A 25,003-nucleotide genomic window follows, 5' to 3' on the forward strand; every position below is an offset into this window, starting at 1 on the left:
GTGGTCTCACCCAGTGTCTTCTCCCCTGGCAGAGGTGGCGAGTGATGTGCTGACCAGCGTGCTAGGGGCCAATGTCACCCTGACCTGCCCAGGTGGGGGACCAGAGGACAATGCCACAGTCCACTGGGTGCTCAGGAGTCAGATGACAGGCTCGCACCCCGGCAGACCGGCTGGCGTGGGACGGTGGCTGCTTTTGCCGTCCGTGCAGCCCAGCGACTCTGGAAACTATTCATGCTACCGGGAAGGCCACCCAGCTGGGAGAGTGCGCTTGGTGGTGGATGGTGAGTGGCGTCCTCAGAGCGCCCAGCATGGCTCTCGTGTTCCAGGGAGAGATTCCCCACTTGACCCTTTAAATTCCTGTCATTTCCTTGGCCCGAGCATTTCAGGGAAAGGCCCAGTGACGCCTGCCAGTGAGGCTGGCCGAGCTTCCAGCTGGGTGGGGGTAGCTGGCTGAAGGAGATGCCGTCTCTCCGGTCTTGCTGGGTGCTTAGGGGTTGAGGGTCCGGAGACAGGGGCCTGGGTTTGAATCCTCCTCCTTCACAGCTTAACTTCTCTGCTCCTCAGTTCCCTTGTTAATAAAATAAGGTTCATTTTATTAACCTAGTTCAGGTTTATTGTAAAGATTAAATGACTGTGTATGCGTGCGCACATAATGGTGTTAAAAACTCTGGCACATAGTAAGCTCTCGAATGAACTCTTCTTTTTGTTAGAATTAGCTGGTTCCTAGCTCCCTCGTATCTCGTAAGATACCCTAGAGTCAGACGCTCAGTGTGCCAGGCCCTGTGCTGAGGGACTTTCTTTCTTGGTGTCTTGCATCATCCTCCCAATGTCCCAGTGAGAGAAAGCAGTATTATTATGGTCATTTTTCAATGATTTAATTTCATAGTAGAAAACTGAAGGGAGATTGGGACTTGCCCACACAACCAGTGTAACTCCAAAGCCCCCAGCTTTTTCTCTGTGAATCGTGCTCCCCTTTAGGCAAGTTAGCCTCGCAGGTTTCTCCCCTCACTTGCCCACCTCCTAGCCTGACATGAGGACTTTGGTGTCCTTTAATTTCCCATCCCAGTAAGATCTGTTCGTGGCTGTTGGCTGGAGTGAAGGCTGGCACCAGGGCAGGGTGGGGTGGCAGGGCTGAGCTGAGAGCCCCCTCAGAAGGGAGATGAGCCCAGAAAGGAGGGGACGTGTGCTGCCTCGTCAGCCTCTGTTCTCTCCTTCCAGTCCCCCCGGAGAAGCCTCAGATCTCCTGCTTCCAGAAGAGCCCCCTCAGTAGCGTGAATTGTGAGTGGAGTCCCCGGAGCCCTCCATCCCTGACCACCAAGGCCGTGTTACTGGTGAAAAAGCTGTAAGTATCTTGGCTGGACAGTGTGTCTGTCTTCTCCAACCTTCCTGAAGCTCCAGAAGTGATGGGGAGTGGGGGAGCTCTCAGAGGAACTGGCTGACCAGTGATTCCAAAATGTTACTGGAAAGTAATACTTTGGCCACCTGATGGGAAGAGCTGACTCAATGGAAAAGACACTGATGCTGGGAAAGATTGAAGGCAGGAAGAGAAGGGGACGACAGAGGATGAGATGGTTGAATGGCATCACCGACTCAATGGACATGGGTTTCAGCAAGCTCCAGGAGATGTAAAGGACAGGGAACCCTGGTGTGCTACAGTCCATGGGGTCGCAAAGAGTCAGACACAAATGAGCGATTGAACAAGTACTTTAAGCTGTAAGTAAGTAAAGTCGCTCAGCCGTGTCCGACTCTTTGCGACCCCATGGACTGTAGCCTACCAGGCGTCTCCCTCCGTGGGATTCTCCAAGCAAGAGTACTGGAGTGGGTTGCCATTTCCTTCTCCAGGGGATCTTCCCGACACAGGGATCGAACCCGGGTCTCCCGTATTCCAGGAAGACACTTTAACCTCTGAGCCACCTGAGGAGAAGGGAATGAGGAGACTTCGCCAGGAGAACACACCCTGTGCCGGTCAGGGTGCTACCCTATTTGCACGGCCCACACAGTAGCCAGGGCGGAGGGGTGGGAGTTGTTATTTTTCTCCTTAACAGATGGAGAAACTGTGAACCACGGAGACTAACTAGTTTGTTTAAGGTCATCTAACTAGTAAGTAGTGCTGCCAGGAATCAAACCCCAGTCTATCTCATTTCATTCAAAATACAAAGGTTTTGAGTGTTGCTCTTAAGAAGACACAGATGTCCTTGGGTGGGGAAGGGCAACTCCTGATCAGTCCTGACTGTGAGCTTATCAGGACTTTCCCATCATCGTGGCTGGTGAGAGGAAGTGGTGATAAGGTGAGGAGAAGGAGCTGGGGGCAGCGGGGCGGGAAGTCACACTTGGTCCGCGGTCCCTGTGGCACCAGAAGATGGCCCTGTCAGGTGTGGTTCCGTGCTTGGTCCTTTGTCTTGTCGTAGAGTTAAACAAGACTAGAAAGCTCACTCAGGCAGGATTTATTAAACAAGGGGCATGACAAAGTGCACCCCCAAGATGTGAGAGTGGGCTGACCCCATCGGAGTGGAGCCGCCCTATTTTACGTTTTTCTTTTATGTCCTTGTTCCCTCCCCAAAGCAGTCCTCCGTGTCTGGTTTGTTTTGCCCGTGTCAAACAGGGCTTGTAACCGAGACCAACTAGGGAAGCGGGCGTGTTGGTCGCGTTTTTCCTGCTGAAGCTCCTGGCTGTAGGTTTTCCCTTTGCTCTGGTTTTCATGGGCTTTTAAACTTCTTTGTCTGCCTTTTAACTGCTGCCTTTTAACTGCCACTCTGGACACTTTACCCAACAGCACATTGACAGATGAATGGATACAGAAATTGTGGTACACATTTACAGTGGAATATTACTCAGCTCGAACAGCGCAAAGTGGGACGAGTTCAGGCATGGGTGTGGAGCAGGTGGATGATCACACCTCTGCAGTTTTCTCTGTTTCCATCTCAGAGCCAAGGTCCCACTGAGTGCTCACTCCGTCGTGTCTGACTCTGTGTGGCCCTTTGGACGGTAGCCCACCAGGTTCCTCTGTCCACGGGATTCTCCAGGCAAGAATACTGGAGGGGGTTGCCATGCCCTCCTCCAGGGGATCTTCCCCACCCAGGGATCGAGCCCACATCTCCTGCATCTCCAGCACTGGCAGGCGGATTCTCCACCTCTGTGACCCCTGGAAAGTCCATCTAGACGAAGGGGTCAGTCTACATGCTCATCCCTGAGTTTGAGCTGACAATCATCAGAGTGTCAAAAAATTCAAGCACTGATGTCGTCAGGGAGTTTTGGTCTGCGCTTGTGCCCGTCTCCAGAGAGTCACCTGGTGGTGACGTTTGTGTTTTGGTCTCTACACAGATGTGTATAGATTGCCCGTCTGCACAAGACGCAGCTGCCATTAGGACTGACGGCTCATACTCCAAGTCGGGGAGGGTCAGAAGTCTCCACAACCTGAAGCTGAGCTAGGATATAAATTGTCTGGGACCTGGAAGGCATTTCTGCTTAGAGGAGATGTTCCGTACTGTGGCCGACAACTGCCCAGACCAGCCCAGGGAAAGCTTATTCAATTGACTGGAAGACTTGGTGTGTTGACATAGTGCGAGCGGACAGGGAGTTTTTGTTCACAGCCCGCTCCTGACAGCAGCCTCAGGCACATCTACTTGCCTCTCCTGGGCTGTCTTCACTGGTGTGAGGAAGGGGGAATGGGGAGCCCTTGCGAGAGCCTCAGGTCCCCCCAGAACCCACTCAGGCCCATCCTGGGACTGTGAGGGTGAAACGCAAAGAGGTTTTGTGTGTTCTGCTCTTTTTGCTCATGTGTGTGCCTGGCAGTCACACCCTCGCCCCACTGCACTTGCTTGCTCACTCTCTCCGTAAGTGTTTGTCAAGTTCAGCATCTGCGGTGGGTTGGGTGCTCTACCAGGCTGAAGGAGAGACAGGAGGCAAACAAGGCTGGGCCCCTGGACTGCCCTGGCAGCCCAGTGGTTAAGAATCCACAGTTCCAACACAAGGGGGTGCAGGTTAGATCCCTGGTTGGGGAACTGAGATCCTACATGCTGTGCTGCGTGAGCCAAAAATAAAAAAAAAAACACTGGCCCTTGCTCTTAGGGCTTCCCTCGTGGTTCAGGCAGTAAAGAAAACGCCTGCAGTGTGGGAGACCTGGGTTCAATCCCTGGGCTGGGAAGATCCCCTGGAGAAGAGAGTGGCAACCCTTTGCAGTATTCTTGCTTGGAGAATTCCATGAACAGAGGAGTCTGGAGGGCTGTAGAGTCAGACATGATTGAGCGATTAACACGCACTGCTCTTAGGGCCCACAGATTGTAGGAGACACGCCTCAGGCCTGCGGGATGGATGGCTGGGTGATGGTGGAAGGAGGGAAGGGAGGCCCTAACTCAGACTGGGAAGGTGGGGGCGGGCTTCCAAGAAGAAAAGAGTTTGTCTTGGGCCTGGGGTTCAGACTCAAAACAGAGGTTAATGGTTGATTTGTCCTGTGGCAGTGAGGTGGTTGGCTGCCCTGGCCTCACAGGCCCATACATGTCATACATGGGTGAAGTCTCAGGCTTCCAGACTAGGTGGGAGAGTGTCTGACTCAACTCCAATATCTCTATCACCCAAAAATCCTTTCTGGGCTCACCTGCCAGAAACACTCCCATCTCCTTGCAAACCCCTCCAGCACTTCGAGCTTCTGGAATGGCATTCCACTGGCTGTCCTAGTCCTATGAGGGCAGGTCTCTTTTGTTAGTATCTTGGGGCCAGGGTGGGGCCTCTTGGTTCCTTTCTGCATCCCCCGCAAAGGCCAAAGCATAGGGCCTGGCAGAGAGCCTGAATGCATGGCCTCTGTGATGCCACGGTGATTGAGTTCGCCCTCTAGTTCAGCCCCTTTGACGGCGGCGGCAGGGGCTGAGCTAGATGTCTTACACTCATTTTTCAACTAATCCTAAGAAAGCCCTGTGAGGTGGGTACTATTAACATTACCATTTTTGAGTGAGGAAACAGGCTTGGAGAGGTTGGAGAATTTACTCAAGACCGCAAGTGTTACTCAGTGTGTGGAGCGGAGATGAACACCCCCGGGGTGAGACCCCAGAGCCTCAGCATCTCAGCATGGCCCCCGGCTCACCCCAGTCCTGGGTAAGTGCCGCAGCTGATAGTGAGCCCTGCCCTTGTTTTGTCTCCACAGTCCGGCGCAAGGCTTCCAGAAGCCATGCCAGTACTCCCCCGAGACCCAGCGCTTCTCCTGCCAGTTGGCTGTCCCTGAGGGAGATAGCTCTTTCTACGTAGTGTCCCTGTGTGTCGCCAACAGTGCCGGGAACAAGTCCAGCAGCCCCCTAGGATTTGACGGCTTCAAACTCCGTAAGTGAGCTCTTCAGGCCTCCCTCTGCCCTTTAGCTGTTTTTTTTTTTTTTTTAATTAAATGCTCCTCATGCGCCTTTTGGAGTGGCCTGGTGAAGGGTTTGGTGAGCTGGTGCCTTTGTGCTTTGCTTGCCAGGGGTCTGACTGTGGCAGGGATGTGTGTGCAGAAGTGGGTGGGGGTTGGAGGCGGGGGCCTGCCTGCTGGGGGCTTGCCATCTTCCCGGGTCTCTCTTTGCGCTGCGCTTGCTGCCACACAGGCGCTTGCTCCCTCTCCCCACAGTGCAGCCCGACCCACCTGGCAACATCTCAGTCAGCGCAGTGGACAGAAACCCCCGCTGGCTCAGGGTCACCTGGCAAGACCCCCCGTCCTGGAACTCACATTACTACAGGCTACAGTTTGAGCTCCGATACCGGAGCGAACAGTCAAAGACATTCACAACACTGACGGTAAATTTTTCTTTTATTCTTGGACAGTGAAGAGCCCTTAGATACTCAGGGGATGGTAGAATGGGTTCAGTTCAGTCGCTCAGTCGTGTCCGACTCTCTGCGACCCCGTGAATCGCAGCATGCCAGGCCTCCCTGTCCATCACCAACTCCCGGAGTTCACTCAAACTCATGTCCATCGAGTCGGTGATGCCATCCAGCCATCTCATCCTCTGTTGTCCCCTTCTCCTCCTGCCCCAAATCCCTCCCAGCATCAGTCTTTTCCAATGAGTCAACTCTTTGCACGAGGTGGCCAAAGTATTGGAGTTTCAGCTTCAGCATCAGTCCTTAAAATGAACACCCAGGACTGATCTCCTTTAGAATGGACTAGTTGGATCTCCTTGCAGTCCAAGGGACTCTCAAGAGTCTTCTCCAGCACCACAGTTCAAAAGCATAAATTCTTCGGTGCTCAGCTTTCTTTACAGTCCAACTCTCACGTCCATACATGACCACAGGAAAAACCATAGCCTTGACTAGACGGACCTTTGTTGGCAAAGTAATATCTCTGCTTTTCAATATACTATCTAGGTTGGTCATAACTTTCCTTCCAAGGAGTAAGCGTCTTTTAAATTCATGGCTGCAATCACCATCTGCAGTGATTTTGGAGCCCAAAAAAATAAAGTCTGACACTGTTTCCACTGTTTCCCATCTATTTCCCATGAAGTGATGGGACCAGGTGCCATGATCTTAGCTTTCTGAATGTTGAGCTTTAAGCCAACTTTTTCACTCTCCTTTTTCACTTTCATCAAGAGGCTTTTTAGCTCCTCTTCACTTTTTGCCATAAGGGTGGTGTCATCTGCATATCTGAGGTTATTGATATTTCTCCCAGCAATCTTGATTCCAGCTTGTGCTTCTTCCAGCCCAGCATTTCTCATTATGTACTCTGCATATAAGTTAAATAAGCAGGGTGACAATATACGGCCTTGACGTACTCCTTTTCCTATTTGGAACCAGTCTGTTGTTCCATGTCCAGTTTTAACTGTTACTTCCTGACCTGCATACAGATTTCTCAAGAGGCAGGTCAGGTGGTCTGGTATTCCCATCTCTTGAAGAATTTTCCACAGTTGATTGTGATCCACACAGTCAAAGGCTTTGGCATAGTCAATAAAACAGAAGTAGATGTTTTTCTGGAACTCTCTTGCTTTTTTGATGATCCAGCGGATGTTGACAATTTGATCTCTGGTTCCTCTGCCTTTTCTAAAACCAGCTTGAACATCTGGAAGTTCACGGTTCATGTGCTGCTGAAGCCTGGCTTGGAGAATTTTGAGCATGACTTTACTAGCATGTGAGATGAGTGCAATTGTGCGGTAGTTTGAGCATTCTTTGGCATTGCCTTTCTTTGGGATTGGAATGAAAACTGACCTTTTCCAGTCCTGTGGCCACTGCTGAGTTTTCCAAATGTGCTGGCATATTGAGTGCAGCACTTTCACAGCAATGGGTACTAGAAGGAAAAAAATGAGTTTTGGGTCCTGGTCAGCCGCTCACTACCCGCACGGCCTTTCCAAAGTCCCTGGACCTTTCTGAGCCTTGGCTGCTTCACTCATAAAGTGGGAAGAATAATGCCAGGCCAGTTTCCTCCTTACGGGCCCATTTGTGAGGGCGAGAGTGTGACCTGGGGGGAGAAATGGGCTGCCTACGAGTCAAGGGTGTGCTGGCAAGTTTCTGTGGTGCCTGGGGGCAGGGGCAGTGACTTAGCTTCTGCTCCTGCTGGTCCTGAGGGCAACTTCACCTCTTGTGAGCCTCCTGCCCAGCTGAGTGGCCCGCTGGACCTGAAGGAGGGAGAGCCTAAAGGACGGGGGAGTCTAAGGACTCCAAGGGCCCTGTGGATCTGACAGGTGCCGCTCAGGCTCCACCCCAGAGTCCATTGTGCCTCTCACCCGCAGATGAAGGATCTCTCGTATCACTGCATCATCCGTGATGCCTGGAGTGGCATGAGGCATGTGGTGCAGCTTCGGGCCCAGGAGGAATTTGGGAATGGCTTGTGGAGCGAGTGGAGCCCTGAGGTCACCGGCATCCCTTGGACAGGTATGTGATAACTGAGCGTTTCAGCTTTCTTATTATATCAATCATCTGTTGCTGTGTAACAAGTCTTCCCAAGTGGTGCTAGTGGTAAAGAACCTGCCTGTAAGTGCAGGAGACGTAAGAGACACAAGTTCGATCCCTGGGTTAGAAAGATCCCCTGGAAGAGGGCATGGCACCCACTCCAGTGTTCTTGCCTGGAGAATCCCATGGACAGAGGAGCCTGGCGGGCTACAGTCCATAGGGTTGCAAATAAGTTAGACAGGACTGAAGTGACTTAGGATGGATGTAACAAGTCCGACTTCCCTCATGGCACAGTGGTAAAGAATCTGCCTACAGTGCAGGAGATTCAGGTTTGATCCCTCGGTGGAGAAGATCCCCTGGAGAAGGAAATGGCAACCCACTCCAGTGTTCTTGCCTGGAGAATCCCATGGAGAGAGGACAGGCCATAGGGTTGCAAAAGAGTTGGACATGACTTAGCAGCTAAACACCACCACCAACCATTTATCTGCTCAAGATTTTGAAAAATGGTCGGCTGGACAGCTCTGGTGCCGGTCTGAGTTAGTTGTGCATCAGGCCTGCACTGTCCTAGATGGCCTCAGTTCACCATGTCTGACGGTCGACGCTGGCTAGTGGAGGGGGCCCTCGGGTCTCCCTGAGGTCTGTCATCTTCCAGCAGACTGGCCTAGACTCAAGAGGGAAGATCCGCTCCACAACTTGACAGGAAGAACTTGTAGCTATATTTAATCTACCACAGTTACTAATGCTTTTTACTTGAAAAAAATTGTTAAAGGTAATAATGATCATTTGTGAGTAATTACTGTGATTAGTGAAAAATTCCAGGAAAATACAAAGAATAATTATTCCCGGTATTCTGACCACCTGGAGAAAACCAGTGAGAACATTTTACTATACTTCTTTCTTCTTCTCGGTATATTTATATGTGTTTATGTATTCATATGTCAAATTTCGTGGGTATTCCCATGTAATTAATTATTTTTGGGAAATGTATTGTTTAGCAACTGCATGACTAATGTGTTTTTTTTAAACCCATGGGAATTATTTTTTTAACTTTTAAAACTTTTATCAAATTAATACATGCTCACGGCAAAGAAGCAGAGAAGGGCTTATAATAATCACCAGTGTCTCTTGTCCCACCCCTTCCCATTTTCAGCCCTGCTCGCTAGACCAAGCTGTTTTTAGTTCTTCTGTCCCCTCCTCTCCAAACAAGAAACTAACATGGCTGGATTTTTTTCCCCAAGAAAATAATATGAGATGTTATCTTTTCACTCCTTCCTATGAAACATTAGGATTTAATTGACCTACGTCCAGTACAGGAATCTCCCTGATTACAAACCAGAGTGGTAGCCCAGCCTCTGCTTAAATGCTTCCAGAGATGGAGAGCTTACTACTCTCGGGGTAGAGGAAAGGCCGTCTCATCACAGCATCCGTTCTGGGGGAAGAATGCCAGCCTACATGTACGTCTCCCAGAAGCTGGAGACAGAAGGAAGTGGCAGAGGTGGGGCTGGGGCTGGACAACTTCTATCGTTTCTGCCCTTTCTTTTTTGTCCATTCTTCCTGTAGAATAGTTTCCAGGTTTGCTTCTGTGTCAGACCTCTTTCGCCCTGCAGCATAACTGGACCAAATTAGTTGTTCTTAAATACTAGGCAATTAAAAAATAATAGGGACTTGCCTGGCGGTCCAGTGGTTAAGACACCACACTTTGAGTACAGGAGACTCAGATTTGATCCCTGGGTAGGGAACTAAGATCCCACTTGCCGCATGACACAGCAAAGAAGAAAAAAAAAATTTTATTGAGTATGTTTGGATAAAAAAGAAAGGACAGAAATGAGATAAGTTGTCCAGATCCAGCCCCACCTCTGCCACTTCCTTCTGTCTCCGGCTTCCGGGAGACTTCTATGTAGGCTGGCATTCTTCCCCCAGAACAGATGCTGTGATGAGACGGCGTTTCCTCTACCCTGGCTTTGCAGTATGTAGTCCTCGTCCTTCCTGTCCTGGAGAGCCGGCGGAGTGGGCAGTGTCGAGTGCAGGCTCACGCAGGGTCAGGCGCTGCCGTCCCCTCTTCTGTCCATCGAGAGCAGGAGGCAGCCTTCTGTTGGACCCTATCCTCAAAAGTTTATTTCCTGATGAGACCTGGACAAGAAGGGAAGCCTAACTACTCTATCCTCCTTAGAAAGGTCATTTAAATAAATCAGAACATCCTTCAGGCTAGATTGTGTTGACCTGTCCATAGCTGTCTTTGGTTTGTACAAGGACTTTGAGCCAAAACATGCTGAATACCAAACATTAACATGGCCTTAGGAGCCTTTGGGAGGGGAGTGAATCATTTATAACATTGTGTGGTGGAAATGTTCTGGATACAGGCTGACACCTGTTTACCTTTTATCCCAAGCACTTTATTTGGATGGTCACAAACAGCTTTAGAAAATCTTGTTTTGTTAGAAAATTCTTTCTTTTCTTTTTTTTTTTTTAAGTTGTGGTAAAACACAAATAACTTACAACTTACTATTTTTAAAGCGTGTGGTTCAGTGGCCTTAAACACTTTCATATCATGGTGCTACCTTGACCACCATCCAGCTCCAGAACTTTTTCCACCTTGCAGAACTGAAACTCTATACTAGTTAAATAGTAACTTCCCATTCATCCCTACCTCCAGTGCCTGGCAACCACTGCTTTCCTTTGGTCTCAGAGTGTGACTGCTCTAAGTACTTCATGTAAGTGGAAGCACACTGTATTTGTCTTTTTTGACTAGCTTGTATTACTTAGAATAACTTCCTCAAGATTCATCCATGTTGTAACCTGTGTCAGAATCTCCTTCCCTTCTAAGGCTGAATAATATTCCATTGTATGCATATACCATAATTTGTTTATCTGTTCATCTGTAGATGGACATGGCTTGCTTCCACTTTTTGACCGTCCTGAATAATGCTCCCATGAACGTGGCTGTACAAATATGTTTTGATCTCTGCCTTCAGTTCTTTGGAATATATACCCAGATGCATAGTTGCTACACCATATGGTAATTCTATTTGTAATTTTTTGAAGGACTGCCATGGTGTTTTCCGCAGTGGCTGCACCTTTGTACGTTCCTACATTCCTATCAGCAATGTGCAGGGTTTTGTTTTTTTCATATCCTTGTCAGCACTTAGTATGTTCTTCCTTTCTTCTTCCCTTCTGTCTCTTTTCTTCTTTCTTTCTTAATACCTCTCCTTACAGGTGTGGTGTTGTGGAGTGATTTCTTAATTGGAGAATTGCTTTACAATGTTGTGTTAGTTTTTGCTGTACAACAACGGAATCAGCTATAAGTATACATATGTTCCCTCCCTCTTGAGCCTCCTTCCCACCCCCAGCCCTATCTCACCCCTTTAGGTCCTCACAGAGCACTGAGCTGAGCTCCCCTGCTTCACAGCTGCTTCCCGCTGGCTAGCTACTTTGCAATGGCAGTCTGAATACTTCAGTGCTACTCTCTGTTTGTCTCTCCCTCTCCTTCTCCCACTGGGTCCACAATGGTATTGTGGTTTAGATTTGCATTTCCATAATAAGTAGTGGTGTTGAAGATCTTTTCATGTGTTTACTGGCTATTTGTATATCTTTTTTGGAGAACTATCTATTCAAGTAGAAAATTCTTTCTCATGTGAACCCAGCTCTGGTCTCACTGGGCCTTGGTCTCCAGGGTAACCCCTGATAAGTCTGCTAGTCTGCTCTCTCTGAATGTTTCTGGAATTCCCAGGGGACTTGCATCTGCTTGTGCTTCTGTTCCCAGGCTGCTGAATGGGATGGCTTGTGGATTCCTTACCTGTCTGGGGACCTTCCCTCAAAGCTGGTCTCATCTGTGGATGTCCCTCTTTAAATTGTTGTAGTCTCCTGCCAGTGGAGGACGGTGTGGTAGGCACATGTTCAACCTCAGGTCCTATGTTTCTATGACTTGCTACAGTGATCACGTAAGCTCAGACAGAACTCTTTTGACCACTTCTCACATAAGCAGCTGAAGGGTTTGAGCTCCTATTCTGTGCCTGCGTGGGTTTTGAGGGGAGGGTCTTCAAAACCCCAGTGGTGAATATAGCCAAGGGAGAAACCAGCTGCTCCCCTCTCCACAAAGGGCAGAGCAAGAGGAACCTGGATTATTCCCATGCAACAGGATTGGAAACTGGGGAGTGCTTCTGGAAAATGAGAGGGAGGTTATGTATGTTTTACTGAGGTTACATATGTTTTAGAGTTATTTGACTGTTTGAGACAGGTCAGTGCACTAGATACTACATTGATGGGCTTTCTAGCCCCAAAGACCTGCCTCCATCCCTAAAACCCAGACAGGTAAGATGCCCCTGCCTAGGTGTGGAGGTCCTGACACAGGCCAAGAGAAGTACATTGGACCTGGAAATCAGGTTGTGTGACCTTGGTAACGTTAGTTTAGCTCTCAGAGCCTCAGTCTTGTCATCTGTAAAATGGAGATGACATGACTTATCTTGTCCGCTTTGGAGAGTTTTTATGAATTTAGAGAAAAAAACATTTCTTAGAGATGATAACTAGCACTGCCAGTGTAGGAGGATTAGTAATTTGAGTGCTGTGTTGATTGGTTCTTGGTCCGGGAGGATCCACAACTGTTGAGCCCATAGCTCTTGGGATAAAGAGAGCGGGGCTGTGGACGTCCTAGAATTGCCGCCCTGGATACAGTCCCGGACTCACTGAGTTGGAATGTAGAGGGGAATGTGAAATGGGGAATGTGTGGGGGTGGGGTAGGGGAGGGGTTGGCGTAGCATCCCACTGTAATTGATAAGGCTGTGGAGCAGACAACACGCCGGGCAGTTTAGAAAGAGCAAGAAAGGCTTCACGGAGGAGGTGACATTTGCTTTATGTCTTGGAGGGGTTTCCCTACAAGTAGAGAATGGGGATTATATGCCGCGGGAACAGCAAGGACATGGACTGTGAACCAACGCAGGGCTGTTTGGCCCGGGGGGAGCACAGGTGTGTGGGTGGGAGGCCCGAGTGGGGCCCCCGGGAAGGCCTGAAGGGAGAGGGGGTGCGGGGTAGAGGAGTGGGGGAGGGGAGTCAGGCGCCTGGGCTGCAGCGAGCGCTGCCCCCTTGAGGCCGAGACCTGGCTGCACGCAGTCTTGTGGAGGCAGCGAGGTTCCCAGCCTGAGGGCGGGGCACTGAGTCACACAGTTCTGGGGGCTCTGCTCTGGCCAGGAAGGCCAGGTGACTGCCAGCAGCACCTGCCACAGTGACTCACGGAGTCCCTGCCTGTCAGGGCTGATGTCACTCTGATGTCAGGCCAGGAAGGAGAGGCTGCACACTGACAGGCGGCTGGTCAGCCGCTCTTCGCAGGCTGGGGGTTCCTCACGTTCGTCGTCTCCGGCAGCACTGGCAGGGCTGGCATCCAGCAAACCTGTGGGCCCTTTGCACAGCGAGCTGGGGCAGAATGCTCGGAAAAAGCCCGTTAGGCATAAGAGGGTTGTTTCTTGCTTTCATGAATCCCTTTGACTCCCTCTCACACCCTGCTCACCTGGGAAATATCAACAACCACCTGTGACAGGTAGTGAGCAGCGGGGACCCATTCTTGGGAGTCACACTGCTGAGGAGGTGCTAGAGGTTTGCGTCCACATGGCCTTTGGGGGACCCAGAGGCTGGGCTGCACGCTGTCCGGGCAGGTGGGCCTCCCTGGCCCAATCCCTTCAGCCATATACTATCACCTCAAACCCTGCAGTCATCCCATTCTGGGGGACTTCACTGCGTTCCTCCCCTCGGCACGGCCCGAGGGGAAGTTGTGCAGGTTAAAGGGTACTTGGGGACACGTTTGTGAAGAGACCGTGCCCCTTCACCGCTCCCTGGGCATCACCTGACTCTGCCGTGGTGCCGCTTCCACGGGGCGGCCTTGTCGCGTCCCCTGGGTGCAGTGTTGTCGCGGGGCGGACTGGGCTCTGGTCGCTGGCACTGCCCCTCCCCGTGGGACCTTAGGGAAGTGCCCAGGTTTGCTTGGTTTCCAGATGGGAATGATAGGCCTGCTTCAGAACTTCCAAACCAAACACCTGCCTCACTGAGCTGAGAGGACTAACCAAGCTTAGACAGCAGTTCACACCCAGCCTGGCACATGTGAGTATATACCAGATGCTAGCAATTCACCTGTGTTTTAGGCCACATCTGTCCCTTGAGCTCTGGATTCTTATCTCCACTTTGCCCAGAGCTTGGACCACAAACCTCCCCGTGTTCTTTGTCTGGCGATGGATGCTACCATCCAGCCCTCTCTCTGAGCCAGGACATGCCCAGGATAGCAGGCCGGACCACCCTCTCCCTTGGCTCAGGTTCTTGTCCCATGTTGGCAGGATTCTTTTTGTTAGTCATTTAGCTGTGCCTGGGTCTTAGTTGCAGCCTGTGGGCCCCTTGCATTGGGAGTGCAGAGTCTTAGCCGCTGGACCGAGGGATGTCCCTCAACAGAGTTCCTACGAGGATCTGTGAAACTGACTTCTGTCTCTGGGGGGAGAGCACCGGGTGTCCTCCACGCCACTGCCATGGGCCTCTTTCTAGATCACAAGCCTGAATGTTGCTCTGATCTACAGCTATGACCCCCCTTAACTTCCAGGTGAAGCTCAAACTCCTGAGCTTGGAGCAGAGGGCCTTCTCCGGCTGCCTGCCCACCATCCCTCGCGCCTGGCCCTCACTCGCCTCGCCCCCTCCAGGGGGACCAGCAGTTTGGCACTCTTGTCTGCCTCTTCATCCACCTTCTTTCTGGGCCCACCACTGCAGCACTTCCTTCCACACCCTCCCTACCTGCTCCATTTCTGTGCATAGCTGACAGTTTCCTGGGATTTCTATAAAATTTTGAAAAGAATTTTGGGTACCCAAGAAGGTCACCAGCTTTTCAGTTTGCTAGGTAAGGACCTAAAGTTAAACGGTTAAGTAAAAAGTGCTCTGCTGTGCTTAGTCACTCAGTCACGTTCGACTGCCAGGTTCCCCTGTCCATGGAATTCTCCAGGCAAGAATACTGGAGTGGGTTTTCATTCCCTTCCCCAGGGGACTCTTCCCAACCCAGAGATCCAACCCAGGTTTCCTGCACTGCAGGCAGATTCTTTACTGTCTAAGCATCGGGGAAGCCCAAGTAAAAAGGAGCTATTGCCATTGACCGTCACTCATTTCATAAGAGGATGAAACAAGGGCTTAAATCTCAGACGGAAGACACTTAAGCTATATAGCTATCCACTTTGTTTTTTCTCATTTGGCCTCAGACTAGTAGACTTCTCCACAGACTGTCCTGGGTGGTGCTGGGGCCCAGGTAGAGGTGATTTTTTTCTCCTCAGGAGACTGTCCACTCCTCAGTGTGAGGTTTTGGGCTTTTTCATTTTTCTGAAAAAATGGAAAAAAGTGAAAGTGAAGTCGCTCAGTCGTGTCCGACTCTTTTCAACCTCGTGGACTGTAGCCTCCCAGGCTCCTCCATCCATGGGATTCTCCAGGCAAGAATACTGGAGTGGGTTGCCATTTCCTTCTCCAGGATATCTTCCTGACCCAGGGATTGAACCTGGGTCTTGCGCATTGTAGGCAGACGCTTTACCATCTGAGCCACCAGGGAAGTCCTACACAAATGGGGGAACAGTGATCAACTTTCTGGTTGGTGGTTTATAGGGTGTGAGGGAAGGCATGTCGTTCAGAGTGGGGGCGCTGCCTGGCGTGCCGCTCAGCTTGTGGGTCCCTGTGTCTCCACCCCACCCGCTCTCTGTAAATGTCTGGCTTTGTGGTTCGTCCCTCTCCCCTTGTTCCTTCATCTTACTGTCACCCTCTGGCTTCCTTTTTCTTTCTTTTGCCTCTTCTTATTCCCAGCCCACCCCTTTGTTCCCTCTCTGTACTCCAACCCTGGAGCCTAGTAGCCCATATTTTTATACAACTTGGGCTTCCCTGGTGGCTCAGAGGTTAAAGCGTCTGCCTGCAATGCAGGAGACCTGGGTTCGATCCCTGGGTCAGGAAGATTCCCTGGAGAAGGAAATGGCACCCTACTCCAGTATTCTTGCCTGGAGAATCCCATGGATGGAGGAGCCTAGTGGGCTACAGTCCATAGGGTCCCAAAGAGTTGGACATGACTGAGTGACTTCACTTTCACTTTCAATATACAACTTAAAAGTATTGTGTTAGAAAATGTTTTCTGTTCTGTGTTCTGAATTTAGAGTCAGTTTTTAAACAGATGCTTTTGTGTGCTGGGCACGTGCTAGGTCCTTCAGCCAATCCCATGGATGGAGGAGCCTGGGATGCTACAGTCCAGGAGGTTGAAAAGAGTTGGACACGACTGAGCGACTTCACTTTCACTTTTTTCCATTCGTTCAGAAAACTTCAGTGATCTGAGGTGCCCTGTGTAGAAGGAAGCCACCCCCTTCCTTACTAACAAAGAAGCGAGGTCTAAAAGAAGCTGAGTGCCTTGACCAAAACTACAGATCTGGTATGAAGGCCTCTGCCATCTTTTGTATTGAATTTCTCTATTCCAAAACCCAAGTAAGCAAACCCAAACCCATTTTTAAATCAACAGAAATATGTCTTTTGTTTTAAAAACTCGTGGAAAAAACTCACAGGTAGTTTCTCTCAGCCTCACTTGCTGGATATGGTCATTCATTCATTCACTTTGTTATGAATATAAAAGTACATTGTCTGATCTGGAAATATTATTATGGGGACACACTCCATGTTGGATGTTAATGTATCAGTCTTTTTCAGGTGATTTTCCATAATTGAAATTTTACTAATTCCACAGGTTTTCAGCAAGATGCAGGCTCGTGTTATGTAGTGAGTTCACAAAGATGAGTAAGATACAGTCCTTGAATTTGAGAAATGTTCGATCTAGAGACGATTTTTTTTTTTAAATAAAGTGGAAAAAAGTTTATTCTTGGAGTCAGAAAGCTTTAACACTTATTTCTTACAAAACTTCAGGCAAGCTATTTAACCTCCCTGTGTCTCCTTTTCCACATCTGTAAAGTGAGGATGATATTATTGCTGATCTCAGAATACTCAGAGTACTGTTGTGAGAATTACATTAATTAGTTCGTGTAAAGTATTATAGGAAAGATGGTGCCTGGCACGTAGAAAAGTCTTCAGTGAATGTCAGGCATTGTCATAGTTGTTGCTGCTGTGGTCTCGTGACCACCGCCACTGTCCTTAAGCCTGTTGCTTCCTGGCACACAGGGGCATATGGGAGCCAGTGAGTGCCAGTTCCTTCCCCTCTTTCATTCCACATGCTAGCTGCAGTGAAACACTAGGAAATATAAAATACTTTGGTCTAAACGGAAAAAAGTGCTCTCTGTTGTTGCTAATGTTTTATAGCCTTCCTGAGCCTCTGCGTCTGTAAACCTGTGATAATAGTACCTGCCTTGTGAGATATGATGAACATCACGTAGGCAAAGAACCACTTGGAACTGGAGTGAGCGTCCACCAAGGTCAATGGTAGAAGTACTAGCAATATCTTATTAGCATGCAGTTAGTATGAATAATATTATTATTAAACTCATTTTCCCCTGAGCTGTAGTTTCTTCTGTAAAATGGAAATGTTTATTAGTAATAGCAATACACCTTCCATCTCAGGGGACAAATGGTCTGAGTCAGGGGTTCCCGTTATCATCTCTCCTGAAGTAGAAAACGGCAGCTCACTCCAGCATTCTTACCTGAGAATCCCTTGAAGAGAGGAGGCTGGAGGTTACAGTCCATAGCGTCGCAGAGTTGGACACGACTCAGAGACTAACATTATTGTCATCTAGGGAGGTTTTTAAAAAGTCTTGTTATGTAAGACAATCTCAACTATGTGTTGGAAAAATTTTGTTCAGTCTGGTAGCATTCCTGGGTTATTTGAGAGAAAATTCCTAATTTATCTCTGGAAATCTGAGCCACCAAAGGTTACACATCCTTTTCTGGACCTCATATCATGTTGGGGGTCAGAGCTGAGGGTCCAAAGTATACTGGTCTCCTTTTCTTCCTGAAATATCTTTCTGGGTTTGAGGGATCTTTTAAAGACCCTGATGGCTGAAACTTAGCATGGCGATTCTGAGGCTATAGGTCAGGGATTGGACCTGAAAGACTACTGATGAATCTGAACATGTCTGGGTTTAAGAACCACCATCCGTGGTCAACCGTATTTCCTATGTAGAGTTGTCCCTGTCTCCTGGTTTTAGCTTTCACTCTAGCGTCCCCACACCCTCCTTTAATCCTTCAGTCATCCCCTGCTATGAGTCTAATTGTTCCCTGTTAGGTTGGGCTGGGAGAACACAAAAGAATAAGAGACTGTGTCCCTCCCATTTATCCAAGGTTGATCTGGGGCTAAGTTGCTCTGTGACCTTGGACAAGTTGCTTTCCCTTTCTGGGCTCTCCATACAGTGTGGAGGGTGAACACGCTCTTGTGCCCCTTCCAGTGCTGCTGGTGTGTGGTGTTTTTCCCCTCCTGGGGAAGGCACGCCCCTTCTGGAAATTTCTTTCCTGAGCAGAAGGGTCACCCTCTCCTCTAACCCCTTGCTAGTCTTTCTACTCCTGACTCAGGGAGGCTCGACATCTTTGTATAAACTGGTTCTGTGGTATTTTTAATTTCTTGATGGAAAAATGAAGAACTGAAAAGAAAATATTTTAAACTCCAGAGCATTCAGTGCCTGGTCCCTTGGGCCCACGTTTGCGGCTGAGTCAGGCCTCGTGTCAGCGTTCTCGCTTTGATACTTGCCCTTCTGCAGCCTTGGGGTTTCTGCAGCAACGTGGTTCCCATGGAGGGGGAGGGGCCCAGAAGGGTGCCCAGCCCACCTCCCTTCTCGGGCACAGTATATTAAATCCATCCAGGCTGTAAGAGTCTGTTGTTACATAATTTAAAAACATATATTTATTTATTTGGCTGAGCCGGGTCTTAGTTGCAGCATGTGGGATCTTAAGTTGCAGCATAGGAGATCTAGTTCCCTGACCAGGGATCGAACCTGAGCCCTTTGCATTGGGGATGTGGAGTTTTAGCTACTGGACCACCAGCAAAGTCCTAGAGAATCTGTGGTTTAGATAAATATTTTTATTGCAAAAAGGGGCATGCTGCTGCTAAGTCACTTCAGTCATGTCCGACTCTGTGCGACCCCATAGACGGCAGCCCACCAGGCTCCCCTGTCCCTGGGATTCTCCAGGCAAGAACACTGGAGTGGGCTGCCATTTCCTTCTCCAATGCATGAAAGTGAAAAGTGAAAGTGAAGTTGCTCAGTCATATCCGACTCTTCATGACCCCATGGACAGCAGCCTACCAGGCTCCTCCATCCATGGGATTTTCCAGGCAAGAGTACTGGAGTGGGGTGCCATTGCCTTCTCTGAAAAAGGGGCATAAAGGAGATTAAAATGTTAATGGTGCTTCTATCTGGCGCTGTATAGCCTTCCTTTTGTTTCTTTCTGTGTATGAATATATATTTGTTATTGTTGTTCTGTTGCCAAGTTAAGTCTGACTCTTTGCAACCTCATGGACTGAAGCGCGACAGACTGTCCTGTCCCTCACCATCTTTCGGAGTTTGCCCAAGATTATGTCCATTGCATTGGTGATGCCATTCAACCATCTCATTCTCTGTCACCCTCTTCTCCTTCTGCCCTCAATCTTTCCCAGCATCACAGTCTTTTCCAATGAGTTGGCTATTTGCAACAGGTGGCCAGATTATTGGAGCTTCAGCTTCAGCCTTAGTCCTTCCAATGAGTATTCAGAATATATATTGTGGTATATCATATAACACTGGCTTCCCAGGTGTCTGTGTGGTGAAGAGTCTGCCTGCAATGCAGGAGTCGCAGGAGACATGGGTTCGATCCCTGGGTCAGGAAGATCCCTGTGGAGAAGAAAATGGCAGCTTACTCCAGTATTCTTGCCTGGATAATCCCATGGTCAGAGGAACCTGGCAGGCTACAGTCCATGAGGTCGCAAAGAGTCGGACACGACTAAGGCAACTTAGCACACCGCATGGAAAACTTTGGATCACACTATATGGACTTTTCCTTGTCTTACATTTTTTATTTAACATTATATCATATTCTTAGTTATTTTCTGAGATATTTTTAAAGACTATTGCAATGTATGATTATATCAGAATTTATACGGCTAGTCCTTTAGGGTTGGATAGTTGCTCGTTTTCCCCGTAGGATTCATTATGGTTAATTTTATTCTATCAGTCGGGACTTCAGCGTTCATGAATCGTTAATAATGACTTTTCTATCCACAGAGCCCAGGAGTTCTACTACGACCGAGCTGCCCACCTCCACACAGGTGAGCTCATGTTCTTATAAAAGGGTCATGGCAACAGCACCTAGAGTTAAGGGTTGTGGGCTGGTGTCAGGCAGAAGTTGACTCCAATTGCACCTTTACCACTTACCAGAAACGTGGATGTGAGCAACTAGTCTGAACACAGGGGCTCTGTAAAGCACACCTCTGTAAAGCAGGGGAAGAGCGGTTCTCTCGTCCCAGTGATGTAGGCCACGTAGAGTGTGGACTGGTTCTGGCCCGGCTCACTGAGCAGCTGTGTGTCTGGTGGCTGCTGTTTCATCTCTGAACCTCTGGGCATCCCGAAAGCTTAGCTTGTGTATCTGTGCTCTTCCCCTGTGGACTCCTGGTGTCATAATTTTCTGAAAAGAGGATTACCTCTGAAGCTGCTTAACAAATCCTTGTGTAATCCAATTTCCCATTCAACTACATCTCCTCTCCTGGTCCTTAATTCCCTCAATGCTAAGCGGGGAGGCTCAGCCACTCCTGGAGCTGGGCAGCATGGGGAAGGAGCCAGGGTCTTGCATCTTGGCCATATTGGATGCAGGACTGTCCAGGGACAAGCGGAAACAGCTCCAGGGTGAAGCCCATACTCACGGGGCTGGAGGGTGGCGGGAACTGACGCTGAGAACTTGCCACGCCTCACTAGGCTCTAAGCCTGGCATCTCCTTCCTCATTTGACCCTTATGGTCACCAAGATTTGGGTGCCCGGATGATCATGCCTGTACTGATCAGTCATGTCTGACTCTTTGCGGCCCCAAGGACTATAGCCCACCAGGCTCCTCTGTCCATGGGATTTTCCAGGCAAGAGTACTGGAGTGGGTTGCCATGCCCTCCTCCAGGGGCTCTTCCCAATCCAGGAATCGAACCCATATCTCTTAGGTGTCCTGCATTGGCAGGCGGGTTCTTTATCACTAGCACCACCTGGGAAGTCCATGATCATGCCTACAAAGGAGCAAAACTGATGCCCACGTGGATTAAGAAATTTCCCCTGCCTTGCATAACTAGTAAGTGGTGGATCCAAGATTCTAGCTTGAGTTTTTCCCAGTAAGTGGTAGTACCCACGCCCTGGCACCAGACCCATAATACATCTGCTGTTTCAGGTTATTTATTGAGTATCTCCTCTGTGGAAGGGATGTGCCCTTAAGCTCCTGGTGGAGAGACATGTGGGAAGAAGTCCCCACCCTGAGTAGGTGAGCTATAGATACAAGTAAGTTGAGAGTGACGGGTCAGACAAGGAGAGGTGCACGAGCTAGAGAAAGGATTGCCATGGATGGATCAGGCAGGAGGTGAAGGAGGAGAGAATGCCTGAGCTGGGTCCTGAATGATGGTGGAATCTGCAGAAAGAGGCTCACAGTGAGGAATGTTTCTTTTAGGCACCTACTACTACTGAAGATAATGAAATTTTTTTCTCCAAAGATTCTGCAAAAACAACCAGTTTTCCAGGTAAGGACTAGATATTTTTGTGTTTCTGTTGCTTATGGGGCATAAAAGAACTTGTCTCAGCAGAAAGTCCTTTCTTTTTGGAAGTGTTGGCAGAGGGCTGGTCTGCTTAATGAAAAGGATTGATGGCAGAAATAGTCTTTTATTACTTTATACTTTCAAGTTTGATATTGTTAGCTAAGATATACTGAAGGGACCGTAAGAAGAGTAAGATAAATCAGTAAACTACGTCACATTTGGCCCAGAATACAAATAAATGTGCTACAAACAAAATTACTAGCGTCTGTAATGAAATACACCTTTGAGGAATGAAATAAATCTTTGGGAAGGCCTTCATTCCAATGCTTCTGATTCCCTATACCTGCAAGACTAGGGAACCTTAGTAACGTTTCTGTCGAGAAAGATCCCAACCAGGGCTTCCCTGGTGGGTCACTGGTAAAGAATCCCCCTGCCAATCAACTGGGGAGACACGAGTTTGATCCCTGATCCTAGAGGAACCCCCATGCTGCAGAGAAACAACCTGGACACCGCAACTATTGAGTCTGTGCTCGAGTGTCTGGGAGCCACAGCTCCTGAGCCTGCATGCTGCAACTCCTGTAGCCCAAGTGCCCTGGAACCCGTGCTCCACAGCAGGAGAAGCTACTGCCACGAGAGGCCTGCACACCGCAGCTAGAGAGTACCCCCACTTGCCACAACTGCAGAAGAGCTCACACAGCGACCAAGACCTAGCACAGCCAAAAAAAAGGGAAGGAAAAGATCCCAGCTCCTGTGTTTGCTTTACTGTTAACATATGGATGGGACTCATGGAGTCCAGACTCTGGAGGCCCAGTAGCTGAACGCATTCACCTGATGGCTCTTAGGCTTTTTGAGGGAGTCCTTGGCCTCCATACCTTTAACTGGGCAGATTCCTGCCATACCTGGCTGCCCATGCCCTGCCATTCTATTGCAAAGCCCTACCTGGTGCAGTACACTCAGGGGGACCTGACAAACACCTAAGGCTGAGCTCTGCTTGCACAGCTGGGAACTTGGAGTCGAACCCATCCCTGCTCTCCCGGAGTCTCCCACCCAGGGGGCAGGCTCTGGGAAAGAGTAAAGCAGTAACTAGAAGAGAGTGGAATGTGGCCAAAAGGGAGCCGTAGGTAAAGCAAAGTGGGGTTTAGAGTCCTGAGGGAATCACAGAAAGTTCACAGAGGAGGTGCCATTTGAATGAACCTTGAATGATGTGGGTGGGACAGCAGGAGGTTGGGGCAACAGGCAGTTCAGGGGATACTGTGGAGGAAGGACCCTTGAGTCTTCTGTAGCCACTCTCACCGAGGATCTGTCCAATCCAGCCCTGTGTCTTTAAAGACCATCTATGGGCTGATGACTCCCAAATGTACAGCCCCATCTCTGACCTTCCCACGAAGATCCAGCGAGACTAGTGCATCCAGCTACCTAGGTGACGTGTCCACCTGATACCTGCTAAAACTCTCAGACCTAACGTGTCTAAAAGAGAATGCTTGATGCCTCCACGCCTCTTCAGCCCAAACCTGTTCTCATCCTTCTTCTTCATTTCAGTAAAGACAACACATCCTCTGGGTTGCTGAGGGGGGTAAGACAGGCTTCCTCTTCTATACCTCATCCCATGCCCGGTCCTTCAGCAGGTCCTGCCAGTTGTATCCTGAGGTTTGTCCAGGAGCTGACCACTTCTCACCCCCTCCACTGCCAACACCTGGCCCAGCCATTGCTATCTTTTCTCCAGTACGACTTTAGGGTCTGCCTGCTGGTCTGTTGGCTTTTAGTCTTCTGTTTTAATATTTATTTTTATTTTTTAATTTATTTATCTGGCTATTCTGGGCCTTAGCCGTGGCACCTGGATTCTTTTCAGTTGTGGCATGTAGAATTTAGTTCCCTGACCAGGGCTTGAACTTGGACTCCCTGTACTGGGGGCGTGGAGTCAGCCTGTAACCCACTGGATGTCCCTCCTGGCTTTTGTCTTAACCCCCAACTGACTCTTTTCCAGCCAAAAGCCAGAATGACTCTTAAAACACAAATTTAAGCTCTTCTTGGCTCAACACCATCTTGTCTCCCAGAGTAAAAGCCAAAGGCCTAACAAAGGCCCTAGTCTCCCTGAAGTCAGGCCCTGATCTTTAGGTCTCAGCCCCTCCTTTCTCTCGCTCATCCGCTCTGCCTTCCTCACTTCCACACGTGCTCACCTCATGGCCTTTGCACCCACTGCTTGCTCTGCCTGGATGCTCTTCCCCAACCTCCCCTTGGACAGCCCTTTCATACATCCAGGCCTCTGCTCAAATGCCCGCCGGCCCAGGGAGGCTGTTCCCAATCACCCAATTTGACAGAACCCTCTGCTGTCACCCTCCCCTTTCTACGCCTTGTTTTCCATCATTTCCTTTGTCAGTGCTGACATCTTATTAGATACGTATTTGTTTGTCTGTCTCCCTTGATCAGACTGTAAGATCCAGGAAGCCAGGAGTCTTTCTGTCATCCCACTATCTGTATCCATGAGGCTTAGAACAAAGCCTGGCACGTGACACTCAGTAAATATTTGTTGAATGAATGAAGGGAAAAATACAAAAGATGATGAAGTGTTAGTGAAAGAGTAAGCCAAGCATACACGGAACGGCCGTCTCTGCCAAGAGACGTGGGACGCACTGGGAGGCACCTGTCCTTGTGGTCAGTGCCCACCCCCAGTTTGGGCTCAAGGCAAAGCCTGCATCTACTAGACACGAGGAGTGATGACTGGCATCACGTCTTTATCAGCAGTGGGTTCCATTTAGGGTGGAAGAGCCTGAATCCGAAGTCCATGAGACTGTAAGTATCTGCATTTTCAGCAGGAGGGAATGATGATTTTGCTTAGACTACTCTCTGTCTAGTCCAGGGTCTGTCTCTGGCAGCCTTGGGAAGGACTTTTTTCTGGAAACGACATGGTTGTTTGTGAAGCTAGTTTGTTTTCGCATTCATTCAATGAAACATTTTGGTGGGCCTGCTTTGTGCAAGGCACCACGTGAGGAATTGGAATGTTAAAAGTGAAAAAGACACACATGGTCCCTGCTTTCAGGGAGTTTAGGCTGGAGGTGGAGCTGGGGGAATAAGCAAGGCGGGCCAGCGTGGAGCAGGATCACTTCTCAAAGGGAGTGCCATCATCTCATGTGAGATTCAAAGGCCAAGCAGGGGGACTGGCCAGCAAAGGGAAAGGGGTGCAGCAAGGGTGGACGAGCATTCTGGGGGAGAAGAGAATGTGTGTACAGGAGAGGGAATATGGGGAGAAGAGAATGCGTGTACAGGAGACGGAATATGCGTGAGAAAGAGGGACTGAAATTCAGATGGCTGGGGCTTGCGTACCAACTGGGGAGACAGGTGAGACGTGATGATCCAGTGGGAGCAGCTGCACCCAAACGCTTGATTTAAAGCATCTGAGCCTCCAGGAGCTGCTGTCAATGAGGTCCCCTAAGGCTCTGCTTCTTGCACTCCCCTGTGCCTTGTGGGGCCAGCTGAGTGCCACTAGAAAAGCTGCTT

General features: G+C 49.4%; 1 protein-coding gene across 1 annotated transcript in view; it reads left to right on the forward strand.

Annotated features, from left to right (window-relative positions):
• The window catches only part of IL6R (interleukin 6 receptor), a 55,026-nt gene that overhangs the window by 19,812 nt on the left and 10,211 nt on the right, over nt 1-25,003 (forward strand). The window contains exons 2-8 of the mRNA XM_018046192.1: nt 33-281; nt 1,219-1,342; nt 5,138-5,310; nt 5,591-5,757; nt 7,677-7,818; nt 20,010-20,053; nt 21,424-21,493. Of these exons, the coding sequence (XP_017901681.1) occupies nt 33-281; nt 1,219-1,342; nt 5,138-5,310; nt 5,591-5,757; nt 7,677-7,818; nt 20,010-20,053; nt 21,424-21,493 (969 nt within the window). The remainder of the gene's footprint in view (nt 1-32; nt 282-1,218; nt 1,343-5,137; nt 5,311-5,590; nt 5,758-7,676; nt 7,819-20,009; nt 20,054-21,423; nt 21,494-25,003) is intronic.

The sequence above is a fragment of the Capra hircus genome, chromosome 3 (genome assembly GCF_001704415.2).
Source record: "Capra hircus breed San Clemente chromosome 3, ASM170441v1, whole genome shotgun sequence".
Classification (NCBI taxonomy): domain Eukaryota; kingdom Metazoa; phylum Chordata; class Mammalia; order Artiodactyla; family Bovidae; genus Capra; species Capra hircus.